Genomic DNA, 20,502 nt, shown 5'->3' with positions numbered 1-20,502 from the left:
TCAAAATGAAGATGGAACAGGTGTTACTTTATGATTTTTTTAGCGTTTTAGGTTTACTTAATCTTAAAATGTAAGCATTTGTTTGAATCTTCTTATGTATTAATGCGTTGGATAAGCGTGTTATTATTGTAATACATATCCTTGTTTTTTTTAAATCTATGTATAATATTAAAGCATGTTATATGCGTATGATTAGCGTGTTATGGCTTTGGTATGAGTTTATCATTGTGATGTTTGATAAGAGTTTTCTGTTTCCTTGTGATTCGTGTTGTTATCCCCTACCCTCGTGTTTTATTGTATGTATGTGATTCAGTTGTCGAAAAAAACAAGACTGATAAAAGGAAGACTAAAAAAGTTGCTCCGGTGGGGAAAACAAAACATGTTGTGGAAGCAGACTCTGATTCAGACCTTGACACAAAAATTGACAGGTTGTTGTCAAAGCGGAAACAGGTGGAACACAGCACCTCTGACCCGGACTTTCAGCCTCCGAAAAAGAAAGCCATTAAAGAAAAGTAGCCAGACGAAAGGGGAAAACCTTTTGTTGGAGGCAATGACCACTGCCCAAAAAACTTGTGTGGAAGAAATGGGTTTCGGGTCAATGTTAAGACTTCAAGTAACCCAAACTCCAACAACTTTGCGATATTGGATGCTCATGAACTATAATAACCGTTTAAATGAATTGAACATTGGGAACGGTGTTATTAAGATAACACCACAAAAAGTACATGAAGTGTTGGGGATACCAATGAGTAAGATTCCTGTTTTAGACAAGATTAGACCATGATTGTGGGAAGATGTTACTACAGATTTGTTCAAAAATCAATTCTCGACAAATTCAAGAATATATATAAAGCATGTGAAAGACAAACTGGCCGCGGATCAAGGAGTTGGTGAACTGTTTAAGATTAATTTCATTGTGTTGTTTAACACCTGTATAGGATTTGTGACAAAATCAACAACAGTCAATCAACGATTCATCTCCGCAAATGATAAAACCTCGGATATTCCAAATATGGACTGGTGCAGCTATCTTATTGAAAACTTGAAAATGACAAAGGAAGAATGGAGAGGTATCAACGATCAATACAATGGTCCAATGACCTTCCTTGTGATGCTTTACACGCATGAATACCAGAAAAAATATGGTCCATTTGGGACTCCCGTCACAACGCCTGCAGTCAACTACATAACAACAACTACTCTTAATAAGATGGAAAAATACTTGGAGAATAATGGTCCTCCCTTAGAAGAAGATGCTACTGAGGTTGCTGCTGTTGCTGCTGTGACGTTTAGTGTTGACGGGAAAGGGATTGATGCGGCTGCTGCTGTTGTGACCGTTAGTGCTGCCGGGAAGGGACTTGATGAGACTGTTGATGCTGCTGTTGCTGATACTGCTGCTGTGACAGTTAGTGCTGCCGAGAAGAGACTTGATGAGACTGCTGTTGCAGCTGCTGCTGCTACCGCTGCTGTGACGGTTAGTGCTGCCGGTAAACCTGGAGTTGAAGAAAACACTGCAGTTGAGGAGAAACAAGAACATGGTATTAAACTTGTTATTTTCTTCTAAAAAAACTCTCATATCTCTTATCTCTACATGCATTTTATGTAATACAACATTATATGTAATTAAAAAACAGATGGTCAAAGTGCATCTGAAACAGATAATGCCGATCAAACAGCTGAACAAGATTTGGATGATTATGTAAGCGATTATTCACCTTTAAGTTTGCAAATGCCTATCGTGCTTGTTGACTATTATTTAACTCCATTACAACTGGTTGGGATAAATTGAAAATGTTTTTGAATTAACAATAACTATATTTTCTTTTTACAGTCTTGGAATAAGGCAATGGATAACAAGTTGAAGAAATTTGATAAAACTTGCTCCGAGATCAACGAGTTGGTCCGTCAAGGAAAGGATAGACATCCATCAAATGAGAATATCTTTGCTAGATGTTGTGAATGGGAAAACAGATTCACTAATAATGTAGTCCCTAAAACACAAGATTCAGATGTTGGTGTTGATGGTCCAGTGGCTGCTCAGAAAGGTATTTGGGCTAAATTAATTATTAGTATAATTAAAACGCTCTTAAAACACTTATGCTGTTATTTTAAACTTATTACATCTGTGTGATGCAGTTGATTCAGATGTTGGTGTTGGTGGTCCAGTGGCTGCTCAGAAAGGTATTTGGGCTAAATTAATTATTAGTATAATTAAAACGTTCTTAAAACACTTATGTTGTTATTTTAAACTTATTACATTTGTGTGATGCAGTTGATTCAGATGTTGATGATGTTGTTAATACAGTGCTTGCGAAATTAAAAGAGGGTATTTAATTATAAATAAAAACCAAAAGGAGTTGAAGGTATTTAATTATAGTTACAATTATTTTCAGTCAAATTTAATGTGAGTTGTTTTATGTTTAACAGTTGACACCGGATTGTCAACAAGTGATAGCCCAGATGCACTGAACTCATTTTCTGAGAGAGGTTGACGTATCCGCTAGTGTCACGCAAGATGAAGATATAATTTTAGAGTATATATTTTTTAGTCTTGGAGACATTTGGGAGGAGGTCTACAAGTCCACTCACATAGAATCGTTCAAGGTGGTCTGTGAAAGCTTCTGTCCTGGCATTTATATAGACGCCAATGCAATGGATGCATTCAGCTATATAATGAACTATGAAGAAAAGAAAAAATCTGCAGCATCACCGTTCAGATTCTTTGCTTCAAGCACTGTGCTGGTACAAATTAATCTATTTTGTTTGTACTATTAGAAAACACACAATAAACGCTTTAATCATCTGCATTTTAATTATTATACAGACAAGTGACCATTATTCTGAGTCAAGGGGTTTCACAGACAAAGAAAGACTGGATGTGTTGAAAGACAACATCGAAAGAGAAATGGCAAGGAGTGGAATTCTATCACTCAAGGAGGTTGCTATAGTGCTCGTGCCAATTCTACAACGCGATCATTTCTTTGTGGTTACCTTCAATCTTCAAATAGGAGTGATAGAATTACTTGACAACAGTGCAAATCAAGAAATACCAGCTAATGCAAAGTTTAAAAGCTTAGAAGACAAATCAAAAGCAATTAGAGAGAATTTTGAAGAAATATACGGAAAGACTCCTGATATACTGGTAAACATATATACCTTTAACCCAAAAAACATACATACCTGTTATAAAAATTGTCAAAATACTTAAATTGCTTTCTATTTTGTGTAGAGAAACGTTTTTTGCATGTATCTTAATACAATCAAACACCCCATTACTCAGCAAATCCAAGTAGCAACAATCAATAGATTGAAGATAACATGGAGAACAAAAAGTAATGGAATAGATTGTGGTATTTTTGCTATGAGACACATGGAGAAATATGATGGGAAGAGACAATGAGGGTGTAATCTCCAAACGGAAGGCCCTGAACAACAAAGACAGCTAAAAGGGTTGAGGTTAAAGTATTTGTGCAAAATCCTCCTCTCGGATACAAACAAACACGGAAATACTCTTATCCAGAATGCACTGCTATTCCATGAAAATGACGACACTCGTTTAACCGGAGAAGAGTTGATTGCTGAACTTAAGATAAGGCAACAAAAAATTTGAATGATTTCAAAACTGACTGTTATGTACTTTAAGATACTTGTTATAGAGATCTCTAGTCTTCTGTTAACAGTTTATAATGTACTTTAAGATAATAGTTACATGTTGAATCAATGTTTTAACACAAACATAAAAATTTTATTATTACCAAAACACACCATCACAAACATACAAATTTTATTACTACTAATCTCTGGGTGACACACATAAAAACACACCATGAAACACCATCACATACTAATCTTTGAGTGACATAAGAAACTTCAACTTCAATTCCATTGAGCAATTCAGTTCAAGAATTGCCTTGCCCAAAAGTTTTAACTCGTCAAGCTCTCTCTGTCCTACATCAACCATAAACAAAACAACAAGATCTCGGATAGTACTAGCGGGCATTCGAGTAAGAACTTTTGCAATGACATCCCTGGCATCCAAGTTGTTGCTAGTCTTTACAAATTCTTCAGTAAGAGTTTCCCGACAAGCTTTATCTATCTAGATTTGAGCCTCAATATGCCTTCTAAGGGCAGCCTTGTAGAATCTGGATGATGATGATGATGATGACGACGAGCAATCCATTATTAACTAAAAAAAATAATTTAAAATTATGTAGGTATATGAGTTTCACAAATGTGGTGTAGGTATATATAACCAAAAGGCTCACAGATAAAGAAAAAGGGTGTCCCACGCATGGGAAACGCACACGGACGAATAGTAACTCTGTAATAAAAAAACAAAAGGGTGTCCCAAGCTTAGGAAACGCACCGGGCGAATAGTAACTGTATTAAAAAAACAAAAGGGTGTCCCACGCTTGGGAAACGCAACAACTTGTCTCATGTGTTTTTGTTTAATCTAGAGATTACTTGCATTTATATCACCTGTCAGAATTAATTGATCACAATTATACGTCGCCTGTCAAAAATGCCAGGAAAAATATTATGGTAATGATAGCCAACATTAAAGTTAAGCTATATCTTACTAGATCTTACTATATCTTACTACAAATCAAACTTAACTACATTAAGTTTGGTTATTCAATCACACTAACAGTTTCAGAAAGATAATAAAAATGGATTCTTCTGAGAAAACCGTGAAGGCCATAGTGAAAAAAACGATGGATTTTCATAAAGAGAAAGACGACTCTTTGTTGAAGAAAGTAGAAGTGATTAGGGCTATACTCGCTTGGGAAAAAACAAACACCTTCCAATCCTGTAACCTCATGTTGCGGGAAGACGACATTGAGTTTCGAGCAATGGTTGCTGATTATCAGCAACAACAGTCTGAATGCTACGACTCAGTGTGTGAGACCCTGGTTGACACCATAACTATGGTGTCAACCGACATGAGTTTTAAGGAGATGGGGGTGGAGACTGTGGACAAGGCGGAGTGATGGTGATGTTAGCTTCTCTCTTTTTGGTTTTTTTGTGATGCTTTATGTATTGTAATTAATGGTACTTTTTGTGATGCATCTTTTGATGAATGGTAAATATGGATTAATGGTTCTCATCTTTCTTTGTTAAAAATGTGTGTAATCAATTAGCTTAAAATATGTTATATATTTGTTCAAAAGAGTCTATTACGCTTGCAACACGCTACTGTACAAAGACATATATAATTAATATCCTAAAACGCTGGCAACACGCATGTGTACAACAACTCCTTTCTAAACCCTCGTATATATATACTTATATATCTAGTTATGTTTTCAATAAAAACTCCTTTTTCACCATGGAATAAACCTCATTGCGGACCACAACATCCAGTAACAATCGATCTCAGGTTTATTGTTTTTGTGGTCAAGAAGCCATTCTAAGAACATCAAGGACCACCAAAAATCCAGGTCGGAGGTTCTACAATTGTGCATCTCAGGTTAGTGAAATTGCAAATAAAGTTGGAATTCATCTACAATTGTTGACCCTAAACTGTATATTTTTTAACTTAGGGCAAAATATGTGATTTCTTTTCATGGTCTGATTGTGTTTCGTTCACAAGATCTTATGTGTGCACAAGATGTACAGACATAATTCCTATCTTGATAAGGGCAAATAAGTCATTAGAGGATCAACTTGCAAGGAGTTTAGCTTCACTGATTGAATCAGAAAAAAAAAAAAGTGAAGATATTGTATTTTATTTGCTTCTTGTTGTTTTTAGGGCTTTTAATTAGTTTTGTAATTAAAAGCTAAGAAACTTTGTTATGATTTTAGACCAGCTATTATGATGTATTTTTATGTTTCTGAACGGATTTGAAGGCCTTTTAATGAGTAGTTTAGTTTGAGTGTTTTCAAAATCACAGTGTATTTATTTCATTAAAAAGAGGTTATTATAAAAAATTAATAAAAATATGTTCCCTCCGGAGTTTCGAACCCGCGGTATTTGCAATCTATGTTTAATCACAAGCGCCTCAACCGTTTGAGCAACACCCTGAGAACGTAATAGAACCTCTTCTAATATTTATATACCAACATTTAGAAGTTTAAAATTTTCATTTTTACCCGCCAATTAATCGAGTTATCTTCTGGAAGACTCCCAAATCAATTAGTATTTATTGAACCAAATAAAATCTCACCAAACCCTAATAAATGATCTGCTAATGTATTTATTGAACTCTCATTAATCTCAGGTGAGTACCAAATATTTTTGCTTTTAATTAGTCAGTTACATTTATTGGCGTTAATTAGTATATATATATATATATATATCGTTGATGACACAGTTAATAAAAAAATTCTTGGAAGATGGATAAGTTTTGGATGTCAGTAGGCGACAGGTGCAGTAAAGCATATAGAGATAGTGTTAAGGCATTTCTACATTTTGCAGTTCGTAATTGCAAGGAGACATCACCACCAATTTTTGTTTCATGTCCATGTGTTAGGTGTTTGAACCACGTATCTCTTAGTGTAGACGAGGTAGAACATCACTTGTACAGGTTTGGAATTGAAAAGAATTATACTACTTGGATAAAACATGGAGAAGCCGACACCAACATTCCAACTAATTATGTTGATAATACTGGGTTTGCCTGCACCTGCATTCCAACTAATTATGATAATAATACTGGGTTTGTTGACACCAACATTCCAATAGATGCCTGTGAAACTGTAGAAATGGTAAATGCTACAAAAGACAATTTCAAAGGCGACAAGAAGTATCAACAGTTTCTACAACTACTTGTTGACGCTGAGAAGCCCCTATATAAAGGATGTATTGACTTCACCAAGTTGTCTGCATTAGTACAACTACTCAACTTGAAGAGCAAGCACGGGGTATCTCATAAGTTCGTTGATGAACTTCTGAAATTGTTGAAAAAGATGCTACCTGCAGATAACGAAATGGTAAATAATATGTATGAGGGCAAAAGGATGATGAAGGCAATGGGCTCAGGATACGAAAAGATACATGTGTGTATCAATGACTGTATTATTTACTATAAGGATTACAAGGATTTGGAAGCATGTCCAGTTTGTAACAAGTCAAGGTGGAAGGTGGATGAGAAGACTAACAAAACTTACATAAACACGCCCGCTAAGGTACTGTGGTACTTTCCCATTATTCCACGATTCAAGCACCTCCTTCAATCAAAGACCACAGCAGAGAATTTAACATGGCACTCCACGAGTACCAATAAACCCGGTGTTTTACGCCACCCATCAGATTTACCAGCATGGAAAGCCATAGATGACAGGTACTCCGATACCATCGGAAGCGATCCAAGAAATCTTCGTCTAGGGATTTGCACTGATGGGGTCGACGTACATAGAGGCAACAGAAACCGCAGTGTCTGGCCTGTTTTAGCAGTCATTTACAACCTTCCACCTTGGATGTGTATGAAAAGAAAATTCATCATGCTTTCCTTATTAATATCCGGAGTGCCAGGAAACAATATTGATGTGTTTTACAGCCTTTAATTGACGATCTAGCATCTTTATTTGAGGTCGGGGAGCCAACATATGATGCATATAAACAAGAAATGTTTACACTACGTGCAGTTGTGTTATGGGCGATTAATGATTACCCTGCTCTTGGTACACTATGTGGTTGCCCTTACAGTGGATTCAAAGGTTGTGTGGTGTGTCAGGGCGACACTCAGTGTGTTCGACTTTATCACACAAAGAAGCAGAGTTATGCTGCCCACAGAAGGTATTTATCACATGACCACCCTTTCAGAAAACAAACAAAGACGTTCAACGGAAAAGAGGATATGAGAACCGCTAAAGAGCCTATGACAGGGGAAGAGATATACGGCGAGGTCAAAAACATTAACAATGAATGGGGAAAGGGATCTGAATCCCTAAGTGGAGTAAGAGGAAAAGGGATAACACAACGCCGCACCAATATTGGAAGAAGTTCAACATATGGTACCAACGGCTCAGCTATTGGAAGTATTTACCTGTCCAACATTGTATTGATTTGATGCATGTTGAAAAGAATGTGGCAGAAAGTATTGTCAGGACGTTGTTGAACATTCCCGGTAGGACAAAAGACGGATTGGCAGCTAGAAAGAATTTGGAGTTTTTAGGGATTAAAAAGGAGTTGCAACCGAAAGCAAAAGGCAACAATACAGAACTGCCTGCAGCATGCTTCACATTATCAGCGCAAGAAAAAGACATGTTTCTTGAAACATTGTATAAACTGAAGGCTCCACTAGGGTATTGTTCTAACTTCTCTAGTTTGGTGAATCTTAAAGAAAGGAAGCTACAAGGCCTTAAATCACATGATTATCACATGCTTATGCAACAGTTTCTGCCCCTTGCAATACGGTCCATCATGCCATAACCAATGAGAATATGCTATAATCAGACTTTGTTTTTTTTTCAAGTCAATTTGTAGCAAAGAAATCATTGTACAAGAGCTTGATAAGATGCAGGAAGAGCAAATAGTTACACTGTGCCTGCTGGAGAAGTACTTTCCGCCATCATTTTTTGATGTCATGGTTCACTTAATCGTGCACCTTGTAAGAGAGATAAAATTATGTGGGCCACCATGCTTTCGTTAGATGTATCCCTTTGAAAGATGTATGAAGGTTATCAAAGGGCATGTGCGAAACAAAACTTATCCAGAAGGGTGCATTTCTGAGGAGAACATTGCGGAAGAAACAATCGAGTTTCTGAGCGAGTACCAAAAAAACATCAAGAGTACTGTTGGTATTCCACATGATAAGAATGATGATAATGGGGAGACAATTCCTGTCACAGGCGTTAAATCAGTTGAAGTTTCTCCTGATCTTTTCAAGAGAGCACATTTCTATGTGCTGCAGAATACGCCTGAAATAGTGCCGTATATCGAGTAAGTATTACTAACATATATACTCTAAATTATATATATATATATATAGGGTGCAGTTACTGTATATAGAAAACTTAAACGCTCAGCAAACGCACCCATATATTAAATCAGAATATACCGTACGTTAAGGCATTAGCGTACAGTAACTGCACCCATATATATATATATATATATATATATATATATATATATATATATATTAATTCATAATATATTATACTCCTACTTGCAGACAACACAAGACCTCTTTGAAAAACCAAATGCCTGGTAAACGACAAGCATTGCTGGAGAATGAGCATACTTTAAAGTTTGGTGACTGATTACGCGACAAGGTAGATCAATTTATTAAGTCTTCTATAATTTTTAAAATTCTTTTATAGTTTCTGCAATGTATGTGAAGAATCTAATCATTGTAATGAAATTCAGGTTGAAAGAGAGCTAGCGGGCTCCCCAGGTTCTGTATCGGAAACCGTAAAGTGGATTGCACATGGAGCACACCGCAACGTTTACAAATACTACTCGTACGACATCAACGGTTTTGAATTTCGTACAAAATATTATGATGGTAGAGTTTAACAGAACAGCGGGGTTGGTGTAGAGGCGGATGACATGCACATCAAAAAAGACAAGGTGACGTATAGACAAAACTTTTATTTTGGGGTTTTGCAAGAGATATGGGTCCTAGATTATCATACTAAAAGGATTTCGGTCTTCATGTGCCAATGGGTTGACCGTAAACATGTCAAACATGATATTCTTGGTTACACGTCGGTCGACCTAAACAAATTTGGCCACAAGGATGATCCGTTCATATTGGCCTCGCAAGCACGCCAGGTGTTTTATGTTCAAGATCAGCTGGATAGAAAAAAGCATGTTGTCCTCATGACTCCACCCAAGAATGATAGGCATTCGTATGACGAGGTCAATGAAGAATTTAGTACGGTAACTTTCCCTCATGAGGGTAATACATTGCCACTTGTACAACCAAATCAACTGCTTCGTAATGAGTCGCCAGATGATTACTGGAGGCTCGGGAAAAAGCCTACAACTATTCGTAATGGAGATTGACACCGATGTCGGGGTTGTCGACCCAGCAGTTGTGTTCGTTCGGCTAGTTAGATGTAAATAATGTTTAAATATAGTTGTGATACATGATATCACCATTCTTTACTTTGTACTTATTAATTCAAACTAAAGAAATATTTGTTGTTTTTAATACTATTACTACTTATACGTACAGGCCGGTTTGTTGAATTCATTTTATCTTCTGGCTATTTTGGTCAATTGGTGTCAAGTTCAAACATATATCATGTTACATCGATAAAAGTCGCAATTGACTTGTAGTGTACCATAGTAAGATCAATAAAGTCATTACACTCATAACTAACTCGTGCGATATCAAAGTTACATTAATACAAAGAAAGCCCAAAAATGCATCATGTTGTCTAAGGTGTTCGGTGACAGTCATCATTTCTCGTCTGATGGTTTTGTTTCTTGCACAACCTCTATTTGGTTATGTTTCAACATACTTTTCAACAGCTGGTTTCCTGCAAAACATTATCAACTCATTTTATAAAAAAAGACCATTATGCCCTTCTTTTCACTAACCTGCATACCAAAATTGTACCCTCCAGACTTTGAAGAAGCCTTTGAACAAATAAAATTCAGTTTTGAAAAACCGCTTCCAAACTCAATGCCATCACCAGTAACCTTAGATTTAAGATTTGGTGATGGCATTGAGTTTTGGAAAGGATTTTATCAAAATCTAAGAACTTTGGGAAGTTTAAGATCTGTGGAAACCTTAGATTTTTTCTGCTTGGCCAAGTTTGGAATTCACATAACATATATAGAAGTGTAATAAATTTCAGTCACCAGTTTTATTGCAGTCATTAAAGTCTCTGTTGTTATATAGTTGGTTGTTGAGTGTATAACACACTATAACTGCATACTATCTGTCAAAATGGTTTCCACATGCTTTGGAAACGCACATAAGCTAATTATTTTTGAAAATTAATTACATTTATACCTACTACCTGTCCAAAATCTTGGAAATATATTTATGTAATGATAGCCTACATTCAAATTAATTAAAATAAAAAAAACTTGTAAATCACACGCTTTGTACGCTTTTAATACCTGTAAAAAATCTTTGAAATATATTTATGTAATAATAGCCCACATTCAAGTTAATTAAAATAAAAAAACTAGTATATCTTACTAGATACGCTACAAATCAACTGAACTACAATAAATTACTGTCTCAACTACCAAAAATTAAATTTTAGGTCTATTTTGTTATTCAATCACACTAACATCTATTTTAAAGTTAATTAAAAAAAACTACATCCAATACGCTATACATACGCATAAACCAAAATATAATAATAACATTTACAATTAATAATTAATAACATTTACAATAATAACTCCTAGTTAATAATATCACGCTTTGGAAACGCTCAAAGCTCTACAGTTAATAATAACATTTAAAATAATAACATTCACATAATATAAATGATTAGGTATTAAAAAAACCAGTCATTAAATTTCAGCCACCAGTTATATATATCACGCTTTGGAAACGCTTCACGCTTTACAGTTAATAATAACATTTACAATAATAAAATTCACATAATATAAGTGATTATGTATTAAGAAAACAAGATCAAATACATTTTATTGTTAACATGAAAACAGTGAGAACCAACTTGCTGTTATCATTAGGTTTAGTTTTATAGTTTTTTGCTGTTATTATTTGTTCGTATTTGCTAATTTTCGCTTATGAGACGCTATAACTATTTGTTAATTTATATTTTGTTGTTATTATTAGATTTTTTTTCTTTTGCTGTTATAAGTATTGTTGGTATTTGCTGTTATTATTTTGTTCTTGATTTTTTATTCTTTTGTTGTAATTTTTAAGGTTTTTCTTTGTTATTATAAGTTATTTTTTATGTAGATTGGTATTGTAGTTGGTATTGTTTCTTACGTTCTCGGTTTTTTATAAATTAGTATTATTTCCTACGTTCTCATGTTAAAATTAAAATGTACATATTAAAAAAGTATTAATATGATTAATCAATTCACATAACATAAACATATTAATACCAAAATATAAAAATTACAATAATAACATTTAATTACATTAATATAGAAAACCAAAAATTACATAAAACTATAACTAGCTCCTAGCATCCGACTCCGTCTTAGAATCGACATCCATCGTAGACCTCCTTGTAGATTCCGTATCCGAATCTACATCCGGATTCTCCTTTGGAGTATGAGAGGGCATGATCCTCTCGTACATGCCATCGGAGGTGTAGGTGGAGTCCCTAAGCCTACGGAGGCGAAGGTTCACCTGAGAATGGAATGCCCCATAAACGGACACCGCCTTGAAGTGCCCCAAGTCGTTCAACTCGATGTAGGCCACCTCAATTCCCGGCACTACCATTTCAGTGCTGAAATAATCAACAGTCGTGTACCCAAGCCACCTAACCATTCGGTTAAGTTGTTGGTACGAGAAGGTTTGAGGGTTGACATAGTCAATATACCTCACCCTTTGATTCCTCCGGAAGGCGCCGGAAAAAAAGTGGAATCGTATTATGAAAAACGTGGGGTCGTAGTAGACGGGGGCTTGAGCACCCGGTGCACGTTCGAGCCAAGCTGCAGCCATTATCAGAAATTATAATCGGAAGAAAGGTGGATTGTGACTATGATAGTGGATTCTGATTATGGATTGTGATTGTGATTGTGATTGTGGATTGTGATTGTGACTGGTATTTAAACACCATCGGAAACCGCCGATACATCTCCCTGACAATTTGAATTTGGCAGCACAAGAAACTGTAAAGGCAATGATGACATCGCCACTCGTCAAATCAACGTGTGGCCATTAATTACGTTTTTGACACGCTTAAACATATTTTAGTGTGACAATTTATCAATTATAGCCACACATAATAAGTGTATATGTGACAATAAAAAACTTAGAAAAAATAAAACTAACATACTCTTTGGTCACACAACCTCTTATAAGTGGCCATTAATTACATTTGGACACACTTAAAAATATTTAAGTGTGACAACTTATCACTTATAGCCACACATAGTAAGTGTATCCGTGACAATAAAAATCTTAGGAAAAATAAAAGTAAACTACTCTTTGGTCACACAACCTCCTATAAGTGGCCATTAATTACATTTGGACACACTTAAAAATATTTAAGTGTGACAATTTATCACCTATAGCCACACATAATAAGTGTATCCGTGACAATAAAAAACTTAGAAAAAATAAAAGTAAACTACTCTTTGGTCATACAACCTCGTATAAGTGGTCATATATTTTAAGCGTTTTAGCCACATTACTAATAAATACAATGGTTGTTCGTCGTATTTCGCCACTTTATTAAAAATGTGGCTAGAAAATGTGACATTAGGTCACACAACGTAATATAAGTGGCTATATCTTTTACCTTTTAGACACATCTCTTATCATTACAGTAGCCGTTTGTCACATTTGGCCACACTATTAAAACATGTGGCTAGTTAAATGTCACAGTTTGTGGCTAATGCATGTGTTTTTGGTCACATGTATCAAAGATAAAACAAACTATGATTGTAGGTCACATTTCGCCACACGTTTTTATAATGTGGCTAGTTTTTGTCACAGATTTTTTCAAAGTGTGGCGAAAAGTACCTGAGTAGGTATAGAATGGTCACATGAAGAATAATATGTGTGGCCAAAACATTCTAGAAGGTTTTCAAACATGGTCAAAGACCTTTTAGCCACACATTTAAGCCGAAGTGTGGCAAATCGCCCAGACCACATGTGTGGCCGAAGTTCGATATTCACGTGGTGTTATGTGTTGCTTTATTTGTAACTTAGTTATTTAGATCATCCCGTATATTATACGGGCTCTAAAACTAATTGTTATATAACAAAAAAGATATAGAAAATAGAACCGGTAATTCAATTAAAAAAAGAAACAAAACCTGTGGACACACAATAACTTTAATAATTTATATGTGACATATTATACCTTTTGAGTTGGCCTTTCACAACCATCAATCTATCGATACAAAAGTTATGTTTCCACCTTAGAATTTTCTAAAACTTAAATTACTAGCACTTTTGACTTTAATCACAACTATGTTTAAACAAATAAAAGAAGGAATTCACCAAATTCCAAAATATCCTTCGGTTTTATTTCATGTGGGTTTTTAAAAATATTAATTTTGATTTAATAGTTTATTTTAAACTTTTATGATACAATATTTCTAATTTTAGTCCAACTCGTTAACATCATCTGTCAACACTTAGTAAATACAACTTTGAGGGGGTTTTTTTTTCACATACTTTTCATCATATGAATTTTTTTTTTTTCTGTTTTGTATAAAATTTATACTTTTTGTAATGTTTTAATATTATCTAGAAACAAGTAACATGCATACATGATGCATGCTCGATTTGTTTGATCTATGATGACTTAATTGGTTTATTAATCGTGTAGAAAAACATCAACATTACATCGTTTATCTCCCTTCTGTCTCATTTTTTTCGCTAAGCTTTTGAAATGGAAAACGACATCCATTAAAAAGGCATATATAATGGATAAGCATAACATCAATTTCTAAAATTTGGTTAAAGTTCACGTGAACTATTCTTCTCTTTCTATAAATACATTTTGTGTATTTTTCTAACATATATAATAACTTATATTTTCCTTCTTATTACAAGCAGTCAAGCAAAATATATATATATATATATATATATATATATATATATATATATATATATATATGTAAAGAAAACTAATTAATACTTTTCAAGAAACTAAAATACATACTTACAACGACATAGGCTTGTATGTTCAAATTATTGTTTTTTCCTCACGTATTCTTAATGAAGCTAGTAGTTAACTTTAAATATAAATGTATACAGAAATAACCGTATAATTTACTTTTATCGAAGTATATGGGTAAAAAAAATACAAGAGTAAAGCAAATAAGCAAGAGAGAAATTATAAAACCATAATCATATATGTTTTATTTTTATTTAAAAAAACTTACTGTTAAATATTCTTTATAATTTTTATTTATTGCAATTTGTTTGATATTTTAAGTTAAACATGTAGTAAAATAAACGTAAGTAGAAAAATGAGCGTTTATGGTACTCTAGCTAGTCTAGCGCAGGTGCTTCCACTACCATTATTTTCTTTTCTTTTCTACATAAAGACTTAGACAGCCACCATCAAACAAACAAACGGAACCCACACGTACTCATTGTCATTGATATTTATTATTAATATCTCCTTTTTCCTTCACAATATATATAACAACTAGATTAATTCATCAAATATAATCGAATTAAGATCATGAAGTTCTGCAAGAAATACGAAGAGTACATGCAAACCCACGATCAAAATAACCTACCCGCTGTCGGTTTTAAAAATCTCAAGAAAATCTTGAAACGATGTCGCAGAGACAAGTCACCCGGTTGCACTCATCCTTGCCAGGGTATATATATGCACATATATGTTGTTATTATTATGTTTATGTTTATGTTTTGTAAAATTCTAATAATATATACATATGTAGTTTGTGATGGAAGCTTCTTTCCTTCGCTTACGAAGGAGATGTCTATGGTGCTTGGATGTTTTAACGAGTGTGCACAAAAGGTGGTTGATGTTCATCTAGCAAGTGGGTTTCGCAAATACGTAATGTGGTGTACCCACAAGTTGCAGAGGAATAATCATGGTGCTTTGATTCAACAAGGCAATGATCTTGTTGGTTACGCACTTATTAATGCCATTGCTATGCGAAAAATACTTAAGAAATATGATAAGGTATGTCTTGTCTTTAATGGTCGATATTTAATTTGACCCCTTTATTAGTTAGTGGGTTTATTTGGGTTGTGTATAAAAAAAATAGTCTAGAAATTAGTCTCTCATACTACTAACGGTCCATTTTTAATCAAACGTGTCTTAACCAGTTACCCGACCCTCCGCCTTTATGTTTTTTTTTTTCATATTGAACAAACAAACACTTATATTATAATTATAATGCAGATACATGGCTCTAATCAAGGTGAAGCATTTAGGTCACGAGTCCAAAGCATGCACACGGAAATCCTTCAATCTCCATGGCTTTATGAGCTTATTGCTTTCCATATTAACTTAACAGAAACAAAGGGTAAAATGGGAAATCGCGCTGAACTGTTTGAAAGATGCGGTATTATATTTGATGACGGAAAACCCTCACTTTCTTGTCATCTATCTCATGCGGTCACACTTGAGATCGACTTGACTTGCTCCGTATGTTTGGTTAGTTTTTCTTACGTTCTTAGAGGCTGTTTGAGAATCTTGTGCTGAATCATTATGAAGTCTGATTAATTAAGAGCCCTCATAAGCTGTAAAGATTTGTCTCTTTTCATTATTTATATTCAAAAATTACATTTAACATTCTTTGTTAGCATAATACTTACTTTACTATCTTATACACCACCTGTTGTTAAAAACTTCAGTTATTTTTTAAAAAAATCACAATTTTACCCTTTCCCTTTAAAGGACCAAATGGGTAATTTTCAAAAAGAAAATTGTTGTTTTTTCTCTTATTTTTAAAACAGTTTATGAAATAAAGGTGATAGCAAAGAATAAAAGAAAAGAAACAAAAGAAATGTAAAAGAGAGAAGAAAAACAAAGAAAGATAAAGAAAATAATTATGAAAATTATAGATTGTTCCTTTAGGGGTAAAGACAGAATTGATTTTCAAAATGTTAACACAAAGATATTCAGCATAATTTTTAAAGATAAGGATGAAAACTTAATTTGCTGTAAACGTAAAAAACTTTTTCTTGTAATTCTTTCGAAATAATTTTTATAGAAAGAATATTGTTTAAGAGCATTCTCTCACTTTTTTAATCTTCAAATTCATAATTACACTAAAAGTTACTGTAATTTTTCTTTTATTTTTAATTAAATAATATTTTTTCTATTCTCTACTCATAACCATTTTCAAAAAATATTAAAAAATGTATAAGGTACTATAAGAATTTTTCAAATATACATAAAAATCAAAACATTTTCTTTGGTAGTTTATGCATATCACATTAAATCACTCTTAATATTATAAAACCTCACCCACGTAATATGATGGATGGATTGAGAATACTCTAATATTTGTTTTGGTAGGATACTGTGTTCGACCCTGTATGTTTGACTTGTGGACACATATTCTGCTTCCTGTGTGCTTGCAAGTCTGGATCAGTAACAATTGTTGATGGATTAAAGACAACAAAACCGACAGCAAAATGCCCTCTTTGTAGAGAAGTAAATATTATTATTGTTATTATTATTATAAAATTAGCATAAACATCTGGTTATTTGTTTATTTATTTTTTTGTTATTTTACAGGCACGCGTTTATCATGGCTCTCTTCATTTGGACGAGCTTAACATTTTACTAAGTAAAAGGTACATTTTCTTCGTGACGAAAGAAAGTTCAACTCAAATAAGTAAATGTTGTGTGGGGCCACCCATATTAGGTGTGTGAATTTCTAACACGACATAAAACTCACGGGTTTAGGTCATTTTTTGGGTCGGACCCCTCAAAGGGATTGTGTTTGTTTATTTATTCTTTTAATGTGTTTTATGTAATAACTTAAACTAATTGTATTTTTTTTTGTAGGAAAGTTTGACTATAATAGTACTAACTATGAACTATTGACGCTAATAATTTATACTTACACGTTAACCAATGACAATTATAACTTTCATATTTTTAGTCAAGAGCAATCCCGATAACATAATCATTATAAATTTATTGTTAACTTTTACTTGATCTCTCCCATAGTGATGATTATGAACCAAACGAAGAAATGTACATGCAAAATCTAGCATAAAATCTACAATGATTGTGCTACTGAGATTGCACTTAGTAATAAAAGTGAAAGTTAAGATTATCATTGGTCAACTGTAAGTATGGGTTACTAAAATTCAATTTTCTTTTTTTATACTTCAAAAATAATAATTAAAAATAACAAAAAACTCGGAGCCTAAAGAGAAATAAGGCCCCCTGGCTAGTAGTAAACATAACTCGGTGTGTGTTTGATCTATGCACAGTAAAAATTAACGAACCAATAACCCGCTCATTTTGTCACATCTACAAATTATAAACAAAAAATTGATAAACAATTAATAATTTGTGCAGCTGTCCTAAATATTGGGAGGAAAGACATAAGACTGAGAGAGCAGAAAGAATTCGCCAGACAAAGGAGCATTGGGAAGCACAATCACGATCATTCTTAGGGATCTAGACAAACAAGCATATTTAATTTGACAAATAAATTGAAAGATTAGATATATTGTAGTGTGCTTTTGGTGTTATGATACAATAGGCAGCTAAATGTTAATTTACAAGGTTAGTTATGCCGTTTAATCTTGATGTACTTCACATATGTTCATAAACATCTTCTTATTTTACATTTCGTTCTATGTGTGAAACTATTATTATGTTTATGTTCACATTCTTTAGTCTGTATGGAAAAATAATAATAAAACTTTAACATAACTATGATATAATAAAATGAAAGAACATAATTAAAATACGCTCAATTAATTTGATGAAAATATTGATCCTGACAGTAAAATGGTTGAGAACAAATGTATTTTGTGATTGTACAAAGGGAAAAGATTGTATTTTGGGCGTAACTACTATGACTTTTTCTAAGTCTTTTAATTTTGTAAACATCTATAATTTTTTCATCTATAATATATATAAACGAAGACATAAAAATCCTACGTGTCGTGATGTGGTCGTTCCCTCTTTTTTGGAGTCACCAGAATTGCTTGATTTTTAAATGGAGGCTTCTCATGCATTTGACTCGAATTCATGGGTATGAGTCTTACCAAACCCATATATTACTTAAACGGGTTATAACATCTCATTAAATTATAAATTATTCTCACCAAATTATTTATGTAAAAATCCTATAAAATAGGATATAATAAAAAATAATATCTTATTTATTTTAAAAAATATATATATATATATATATATTATTTAAATTAAAAAACCAATTTGATAGTAAAAAAAATAAGCAGGTCTTGGGTCTCATCAAACCATAAGTATATTATTAACTTTCATAAATATTATTTATAATTAAAAAACCAATTTCATAGTAAAAAAAATAAACGGGTCTTGGGTCTCATCAAAACTATATAACTTTTAAACCGGGTTATAACATCTCATTTATTTGTGAATCAATTTATCATTAAACCATAAGTGTATTATTAACTTTTATACAATAAAAAAATATAAATTAAAAAATTAAATAAATATTAAAACAAACAATATAAAACAACCCCCGTAATACGTGGGATAAAAACTAGTTCAATATAATTTTTTAAACATTCATTTTTTTTACATTTGATATATCATCATCATCATTATCGTACGAAGTAAATCCCACTAATAACAAAACTATAGTAGGGTCTGAGAAGGATAAGATGTAGAGTTGTAGACAACCTTACATTTACCCCGTATGAATAGAGAGTCTGCTTCCGGTGAAACCCCCGACTCGTTTCATTCGATATATATGTTTTTTAAGCTCTCTATAATTTCAAGCATTTTTTTTCGTTTTTTAATTTTGAGTAACATATTACTATAATATGAAAAAGAACTTGAAGGCGGCACCGTATTGTTCAATGAATTTTGTTTTTTAGTTCAGTTACCATAATAAATGAAATGGGAACTAATCAGACGTCATTTTTTTCAGTTCCGGTACCATAACAAACCTGAAAAAACCCGACCAAGTTCGCGCAAACTCGCGACCTTATTTAAAGTCATGACCGACAACGCTCGGTTTTTACCAATGCTCAAGTTTATCGAACCCCCCCCCCCCAAATAAGTAAATAAATAAATTAAATTGGTTGTTTGTCCACCTCAATTTTTATATACATTTTCGTTTTTAGTTCGGTACCGTAATGTACATAATCAAAACCGAACAAATTCGTGTCAAGTTAACGCCTCAATGCTCGGGACCACAACACTTGTGTTTTACCACCTCCCGGGTTTGCCAAACAAATAAACATCGTCTTAAATATTTTGTTTTCTTATATGTTAATTTGACGAATTATATTTTTGGGTTTTAACGCTCAAATTTGTGTCGATTCATCGTTGTAACGTTTGAGTTTTACCACACCCGTGTTTCAATGCTGAGGTTTTTGGGTTGAAAAACTAGTTGATATATAAATAACAACTCAAAAAATGTAAGAAGTTGGTTTTATTTCTATGTTGTACTTGATTTCTTTTGTTACAATTTTGTGCTAGTATTTGTTTTTTGTGCTTGTACTATTTAAGAGAAGTAGCAACTACCAAATAGTTTTGTAAACAATAAGAAGCAATCAATAGAGGCCCAAAAGAATTGGGGCAATTTGTGGAGGGTTTAAGAATAAGAAACAGTTGATTGGTTGGTTAAGGTGCTGTTTGTTTTTGCAGACATAAACTGTCTGCAAGCTGATTTCATCTGTTTTCATGTCTGCAACTGAAGATGTGGTCTGAAGATCTGCAAGCTGAAAATATAAGACTGTTTGTTTTTATAAGCTGATACTGTCTGCATAA

General features: G+C 33.3%; 1 protein-coding gene across 1 annotated transcript; it reads left to right on the top strand.

The window, feature by feature from the left end:
• The first annotated feature begins 15,250 nt into the window (after nt 1-15,250).
• LOC143575343 (E3 ubiquitin-protein ligase NLA-like) lies at nt 15,251-18,309 on the top strand. Its single transcript, XM_077059748.1, has 6 exons — nt 15,251-15,400; nt 15,482-15,729; nt 15,952-16,206; nt 17,074-17,211; nt 17,296-17,354; nt 18,091-18,309. The coding sequence occupies exons 1-6, from the start codon at nt 15,259-15,261 to the stop codon at nt 18,194-18,196; spliced, it is 948 nt and encodes a 315-aa protein (XP_076915863.1). The 5' UTR covers nt 15,251-15,258; the 3' UTR covers nt 18,197-18,309.
• The last annotated feature ends 2,193 nt before the right edge of the window (nt 18,310-20,502 follow it).

This window comes from Bidens hawaiensis, unplaced genomic scaffold (assembly GCF_021521415.1).
Source record: "Bidens hawaiensis isolate Kalapana, Puna unplaced genomic scaffold, B.hawaiensis_p1.1 tig00027337_1, whole genome shotgun sequence".
Taxonomy (NCBI): domain Eukaryota; kingdom Viridiplantae; phylum Streptophyta; class Magnoliopsida; order Asterales; family Asteraceae; genus Bidens; species Bidens hawaiensis.
This window is presented reverse-complemented; position numbering and strand designations above follow the sequence as displayed.